We start from the raw sequence: 7,752 nt of genomic DNA, 5'->3' as shown, positions 1-7,752 counted from the left end.
GGTTTTTTATGAGACCAAGGTAAGATGCGGCATTTAAAATTGGTCCCAGCTTTAGTCTCTTATAATAGGAAGGCAGGGATGCATAGTGGTTTTGTGCTTCGATATCCTTAAATCTTTGATATATTAAGTTCTTTGCGTGCCTATCGACGTGTATTTATAGTTAGGATTTTTGGCTCCAATGTGCATCACCTTGTACTTGGCCACATTGAACCCCATTTGCCACGTTGACGCCCACTCGCCCATCCTCGACAGATCCCTTTGGAGTGCCTCACAATCCTCCCTCCACTGAGAAAATTTCTCATTTATACTCACTCTCGGTTTCCTATTAATTATCCAGTTTTTGATCCACAAGAGCACTTGTCCTTTTATCCATTGACTATTGAGCTTACTTAGGAACCTTTGATGAGGAACTTCATCAAAAGCTTTCTGGAAGTCAAGGTAAACAACATCTATTGGGTCCCCCTTGTCCACATGTTTGTTCACCCCCTCAAAAAACGTTAACAGTTTAGTGAGACAAGAACTTCCCTTACAGAACCCATGCTGAGTCTGCCTCAATAGGTTTTGTTCATCTATGTGCCTACTAATTCTTTCCTTAGTAACAGTTTCTACTAACTTACCTGGTATCGATGTCAGACTGACTGGCCTTTAATTTCCCGGATCTCCTCTGGAACCCTTTTAAAAGATGGGTGTGACATTAGCCACCTTCCAGTCCTCAGGAATAGAGGCAGATTTTAAGGAAAGATTACATATTTTTTTCTGGAGATCCACAAGTTCACATTTGAGTTCTTTCAGAACTCTCAGATGTATGCCATTAGGGCCTGGTGATTTATCAGTGTTTACATTGTCTATCAGTTGATCGGACCTCCTCTCTCTTCACCTCAATCTGACTCGGGTTTTTCAACACCCCTCCCAAAATCACAGGTTCTGGAGTGGGCAAGCATTTCTCATCTTCCACAGTGAAAACAGAGGCAAAAAATGCATTCATCTTCTCAGCCATTTCCCTATCATCCTTCACTACTCCTTTTACCCTTTGGTCATCCTAAGGCTCCACTGCCTCCCTGGCTGGTTTCCTGCTTCTAATGTATTTGAAGAAAGTTTTATTGTTGGTCTTTATGTTTTTTGCTATATGCTCCTCATATTCCCTTTTTGCGTGCCTGATCACAGACTTGCATTTTATTTGTACAGCCTGTGTTTTCCTTTATCAACCCACTGAGACTAGCTTTCCACCGCTTAGAGGAAACCTTCTTACCTTTTACAGTTTAACAACAACATACTACTACTATTGGTAGTAGTACTATAGAAAGATGAGAAGCCTAGGAATGCTCTGATGTTTCAGGAGAAAGAAGCTATGTGATCTAGGAACATATCTAACCAAGCTCCAGGTAGCTTCCCTACTCTAATAGATCCCCCCTTTCCAACCCCTTTGCTCTTTACCCTCATATTGCTCACTTTTTCTGCTTATATCCCTCAAAGTGTCCCTCCAGGAAGCATCAGGTTTACTTATATTTGCATTAAAAACCTTAAAGTCTAACAAAAACAACAGTGTGAGTTGTTCACTTCTCTGGTGCGTGTCAGAAAGAGGTATTTGGAAACTGATCTGGGTGTCCCTACCTAGCCCCATCTTATCAGATCTTGGATGCTAAGCAGGGTCATACCTGGTTAATACTGGATGGAAGACCACCAAGGAAGTCCTTGCATTAAAAACCTTAAAGTCTAACAAAAGCAACAGTGTGACGTTCACTTCCTCTGGTGCATGTCAGAAAGAGGTATTTGGAAACTGATCTGGGTGGCCCTACCTAGCCCCATCTCATCAGATCTTGGATGATAAGCAGGGTCATCCCTGGTTAATACGGGATTGAAGACAACCAAGGAAGTCCAGGGTCACTATGCAGAGGCTAGCAAAAGCAAAGCTCCTCTGATCATTTCTTTCCTTGAAAGCCCTAAGACGTTGCTATAATTAGGCACTTTGCACCATCATTTGTTACCAAATCACTGACAAGTGTTTCAAGAGTTCTAAATCAGCTGCCACCACTTAAGTGACTCTTCAGATAGTCTGTTACATTGATGTCCGTCTATAAGATGATTCATCACAGAAAGTATTTTAGAAAAATTCTTTACATAACTTTTCTTACCTTCCTTATTTGAAATCTTCCCTACAGGACATGGAAGGCAATCATAGCAGCAAAATGGCTTCCCTTCCTTCTTTCTTCTACTGAAGCCAGAATGGCAGTTGTCATTGCACCGAGAAAGTGGTTGTGTCTGTCCACAAATGAAAGAAGATAATGTTCTCAGAAACTATGTTTTTGACTTAGTGTGCCAAGGGACAAACCATGTGCAAGTGTTCAAAAAGTACAACATTTGACCTGAGAATAATTGGGATGCATTGATGTGATGGACCTTTCATCACTGCTGAAATCCAGTTTGCATACAATGCACTTTTCAGGCAGGTACACACATTGTGTCAAGGACTTGTCCAAAGCTGTATCTATTGCAAGATATTCAAGTACAGTTTGCACAAAATGTTCTGTTGTTTGATGCAACTGTCAAGGTTGTGTTTTTATTTTTCTTGTTCTTCATCATGTCATGTTTCACAAAGTAGGGTTGTTGGGTTTTTGTTTCCCTGTTCTATGGTCTACTCAGTTGTTAAACATATTATAGGACACTGTAATGATTCTAAGAAACATCTGAATTATTGACATATCCTATATATGTTTACTCAGAAAAAAGTGCTATACAATTCTCCTAAACAGACACTTATTGAAGTATACAGCTTTAGAATCTAATTCTGAAAGGTAACGTGTGCCAGATAAAAATCTGGAGAATTAAATCATGGGCTTCACCTATCTGACACAACACAGAAGTAATACAGCATTTGAATTCAGACCTATTATTTATACATTGGAGAACAGTACCTAGACTACACTGATGTCCATGGACTCTACCTGGTTGAACTTGCTGGGCCATACAATGGCCTCCTCATGAATGGTGAACAGGTTCTCTGAGTGAATGTTTGGATCTATCCTTCCAACTTTGAGTCTCACGAAGGACTGATTTGGGAATGTCACCCAGTTCAGAACATCAAATCCACTCATTAATTCCCCATTTCGGTCAAAGGCAATGTGTTCCCAAGCACTGTTGTTAAAGGACACAGCTCTCAGAAATTTATGAAGCTATATTCAAAACAAAACAAAGATCGTAAGACAAGAGAAAAATATGCAGTGCTTGTATTTGGATCAATTTCCCTCTTTTAGAAAAAGATCCACGCAAACCTATATGGTTGCTCAGAAGAAAGCTGAGTCTCCTTCAGGGTTTGGCACTTTCAAGTGAATACCACCCGTTGCCAAAGGCCCAGTGCTGCAGAAACATCTTCTCCCAGCTTCCAACAAATTCTCTGTGCCCGTGTTCACCTTTAAGCTGTAAGCACTGCACTTGGGAATCAGGAATGCTTTCCTGGTGTACTGCCATTCCCATCCATCAACATTTGTGTGGGTGGGGGGAATACTAGCCCACGGCTCACCCAACAGAGTGCTGGTCACAGATCTCCCTCCCTCCTTGCCTTTGGAGCTCTCCAAACACATTCTGCTTTGTTGGCAGCCAGAATCCACAACATCCCATGTCACTTATGTCTCTCCACTATAGACTGCTCCAGGCTGCTACCACAGCCCCCCTCCCTTCTGCTTATTCACCATGTGCTTGACTCCTGGAAGAAGAACCTCATGGGACAAGTACCTGCACTGCTGCCATGGTGACAGAGTGGAAAGGTACCAATGAGGGATGATGTGATGCAGGGATACCAAAAGGTGAGGACTGGGGGTGCAAAGCTGAGGGGGAGGATAATTCAGTTTGAGGACCTGTGAAGCTGGAATCATCCTGCCTTCAGTGAATATATTCATATTGATTTTGATTTTAGTTCCATTCTGCATTGCAGCAAACTTGAGGAGTGGGGGAGTCAGACCAAAATAAGTGGAAACCCTAACCCTGCCTCCGCAACAGTATTATCTCCACCTTTTGGCACTGGCTTGTCACAGCACTGGTGTTGGGCTTTCAACCAACCCACCCCTCAAGTGGCCTGGGGTGGATGCTGGCTCAGCCCCCAGAGTTTACAGTGTCACCGTGGGGGGGGGTATCATTCCCCTTTGGGAGCATCATATGCCTCTGTGCCATTCAAGGCACTTCCCTTTGGGGATCAGGAATTTCCCCTAGGTGTTCACCTATTGCCAGTGACCAGGGAAAAGACCTGTAGGAGTGAATACATCTTCACCCTTCTTCATCATGAGCTTGAGAAGAAAGACGAGGAGTACGCAGATGTCAGGGATAAAGAGAAACTGAAGTGTATGGACTGGACAGGGACCAATTGGGCTGCCAGTTTTCTGATAAATGTGGGTGTGATATCCCAGTCACAGCCATGGAGAGGTGAACCATTGAGGGGTGACGTGATAGAGATTTATAAGGTTATGCATGGGATAGAACAGGTAAAGAAAGAAGTACTTTCCTCCCTTTCTCACATTACAAGAACGTGTGTGCACTCAATGAAACTGCTGAGCAGTCGGGTTTGATTTGATAAAAGGAAGTACTTCTTCACCCGTGGAGTGATTAACACATGGAATTCACTGCCACAGGAGGAGGCGGCGGTTACAAGCTTCAAGAAGGAATTGTATAAACATATGGAGCAGAAGTCCATCAGTGGCTATTAGCCACAAGGTAGAGATAGGAACTCAGTCTGGGGAAAGTGATGCTCTGTATTCTTGGTGATTGGGAGGGGCAACAGTGGGAGGGCTTCTAGTGTCCTGGTTCCACTGGTGGACCTCCTGATGGCATCTAGGCTTTTTTGGTCACTGTGTGATGGAATGTTGGACTGGATGGGCCATTGGCCTGATCCAACATTGGCTTCTCTTATGTTCTTAAGGACAGTCAGGCAGGTTGAGATGCTGGTGGGCTGGAAGGAAGGCAGGGCCCTTAAAAAGCTGGAAGAATCACTGAATTTCAGATATAGACCACATTGGCTTGTGTAAGATTTGGTTTTGAAAACCAAAAAGATTTCCAGGAAATCCTTATAAGAGAGTCTAGTAAGATCTACAAGACCAAAAATATTTCCAGGAAATCCTAAAAATCTTATTGGCATTAAGGGCTTGTTCTGCTGCAGAGTGATATGGCTACCCACCTGAAATTATTCATTTTTTCTTCAATCATCCATTCTCAAAGAACCCATTTAGATGCAGGTTCACAGGAATGAAATGTAATCTGCATGAACTATGTGTTATTTTGGAGTTGATCCGCATGGCGAGATATAATGATTATTCCTGTTTTGAACAGGCAAAACATTCCACTGGGTCTACAACAGGTTGTTGCACCATGAATACAGAAAGCTCTTCCCAGACTGTATTACCTGCCACAATTGTTGATTCAGAAGCTGCCTTCTTCCTTTGTCAGACATCCATCTCTGTCTGAACTGGGATACATGCAAGTCATGCAAAGCATGTGCTACAGAATAGACAGCATTGTAGATGCTGTAGCTATGGCCAGTCATCCCCATTTCAAAGACAGATGCAGGAAGAGTCTCCAACTTCTCCTCACCAGTGCAGAGTGGTCCATCCTTGCTCACTGCTATGAAACCGGGAAATGAACACTGAAATGCCTGTTGCCAGAAGGCCTTAATAAAAGCATCTTCTATCACCAAAGTAGGATTTCTCATATGAAGGAATCTATAGAATCCCAACACCTCAACTGAGTGAATAGCAAAGGCTATAGCTCCATGAATGATGATGTCTATGTCCCAGTTTCTTTGGTAGGGAAGTGATACAAAATCCATCTGAGCTGTCATAATCCAGACTTTGCCTTTTGTTTTAACTGGGTTATCCTCACATTCTGCAACCTGGTGCACTGTCCTCATGCTCATGACTGTCTGAATTTCACCATGTATAACTAGTGCAGTAGCAGAGCTTCCCATACCAATCTTGTACGTTTCTAGTCCCTTTTCCAAAAGTCCAGCGAAACCATCAGAAAAACTTATCGCTTGTAATATTTGTAAGAACTCAAAGCAGACACCACTTTGGGAAAAAGAAGAAATGACATTCTGTAGGAATTGTTCTACATTTTCAACAGCCAGATAAAATAATCCGATCCACGTCCATCTGAAGTGCAAAAGTAAGTGAAGAATGCCCTTATATTGATGGGCCACATTTGGGAACATCCAGTGGGAAAAAGGAGACAGGCTTTTCTCAGTCACCAATGAAGCAGTTCCATAGGTCAGCTAAAGGAAAGAAGAAAAATAAAAGGTTGCTCTATCCAAGTATCAGTATATTTGATCCTGATAAGACTTAGAATGTTTGCTCTGTCCAAATATCAGTATATATTTGATACTGATAAGACTGGGAATGTATCAGCACATCTAAAATGTATCAATGAAATTGAGGATATTTACTACCAAACAATTTTTTTGCAGCAAACAAAATATGTTAAACAAAAGAGGAATAAGGATGTCCTTTTGATCTCCATTGCTCTATGAATGCATCTTACCTGTGGAATCTTGTAGATGTTGAACACATTTGCCATGTGGAGATCTATGTCAGAAGTAGGGCCTCCTATGACGGCTGCCAGAGTTCTCTTTCCATCACACTTGTAGTTAGGGGTGACCCTGTCCTTTGTAGATAAAAACTCTATTGATGCTTGATAGATCCTGCTTGGACTGAAATAGCTATTATAGATGTGGGATCCCAGGGTGATGTTGGGCAAGATCTCTGGATTGTCATTGATCTCTTTTACAGCAAACTGCAAGGCCAGGATGTGCTGGTAGTTGTGTGTCATTATTCTGCAAAGAAGTTTACAGGTGACATCTCAACAGTCCAGCTTCCAAACAGGATGTTAATTACATTTTAGTTTAATTTATCTTTCATAAATATGTTGCACTAGAACAGAAGTTTTTGTTCCACTCCACAGAAGAGTCAACTAACTTGGGTACCAAATATGTACTTTTTACTTCTCTGAATATAAACCTCAAATTGTGGGAATTATTAGATAGCATCTGCACTCATGTATGCATAAATCAGATTGCTTTATAAGATTAATTTGGAACTTTCCCTTTCCATGTATTTGAAAGATGAATAAGAATATTATTATGTGAAAACTTGCCTCATTTCATTCACTCATTATAGTGTCAACACTATAGGGCATTTCTCTATGGATTAAGAAAGTGAAGTTGGCTACTTATGTATCCCAGGACTCCTTGCTTTTTATAAGTGTCCTGAAACTCAGAACTCAAAACCTTATTTTCTTCATGAAAGGGGCACCTCTGAATCACAGGTCAGGCACAAGTAAATATGCTATGGCTGGGTTCTTGGGTGTCATCTGCCCTTTCACATAATCAAATCAGTCTTAGGTTTACGTAGATAGAGATATTATTATCTAGAAAGCTCGATAAGTTAAAAAACCCAAAGTTCTTACTCAATATCATCAAAGAGTTCCTGAGAGGGATGTCTTCCAAATGTTATGGGCTCAGAAAAGATATAAATCTGAGAAATAATGCCTGCAATGATGAAGTCCCCTGACTGAAAAGACTTGTGAAAAATAGGAACAGGGTCACCCACAGAACACTTAGAATCAGGAAGCTTGCATGCCAGTTGAGGTAGGAACACCAGGACTATCACAGCAAATGCCACCATCATTTTTTAAAATTCTTTCTGGGTGCCAATTCAATTCCCACAATTTCTCATCAATATCCCCAAGTAAAAGAGTGTTAGTGGTGCAGCCAATCTC

At 41.6% G+C, this 7,752-nt stretch overlaps 1 protein-coding gene across 1 annotated transcript in view; it reads right to left on the bottom strand.

Annotated features, from left to right (window-relative positions):
* LOC107113631 (vomeronasal type-2 receptor 26-like) overlaps positions 1 to 7,658 on the bottom strand; it is a 10,060-nt gene extending 2,402 nt beyond the window's left edge. The window contains exons 1-5 of the mRNA XM_015414977.1: positions 7,441 to 7,658; positions 6,517 to 6,694; positions 5,387 to 6,250; positions 2,943 to 3,170; positions 2,133 to 2,259 (exon numbers count right to left, since the gene is read on the bottom strand). Coding sequence (XP_015270463.1) covers positions 2,133 to 2,259; positions 2,943 to 3,170; positions 5,387 to 6,250; positions 6,517 to 6,694; positions 7,441 to 7,658 — 1,615 coding nt within the window. The remainder of the gene's footprint in view (positions 1 to 2,132; positions 2,260 to 2,942; positions 3,171 to 5,386; positions 6,251 to 6,516; positions 6,695 to 7,440) is intronic.
* Between the last annotated feature and the right edge of the window lie 94 nt (positions 7,659 to 7,752).

This window comes from Gekko japonicus, unplaced genomic scaffold (genome assembly GCF_001447785.1).
Source record: "Gekko japonicus isolate JY-2015 unplaced genomic scaffold, Gekko_japonicus_V1.1 scaffold4392, whole genome shotgun sequence".
Lineage (NCBI taxonomy): Eukaryota > Metazoa > Chordata > Lepidosauria > Squamata > Gekkonidae > Gekko > Gekko japonicus.
Note: the sequence above shows the minus strand (reverse complement) of the source record. Positions and strands in the feature narration are given on the sequence as shown.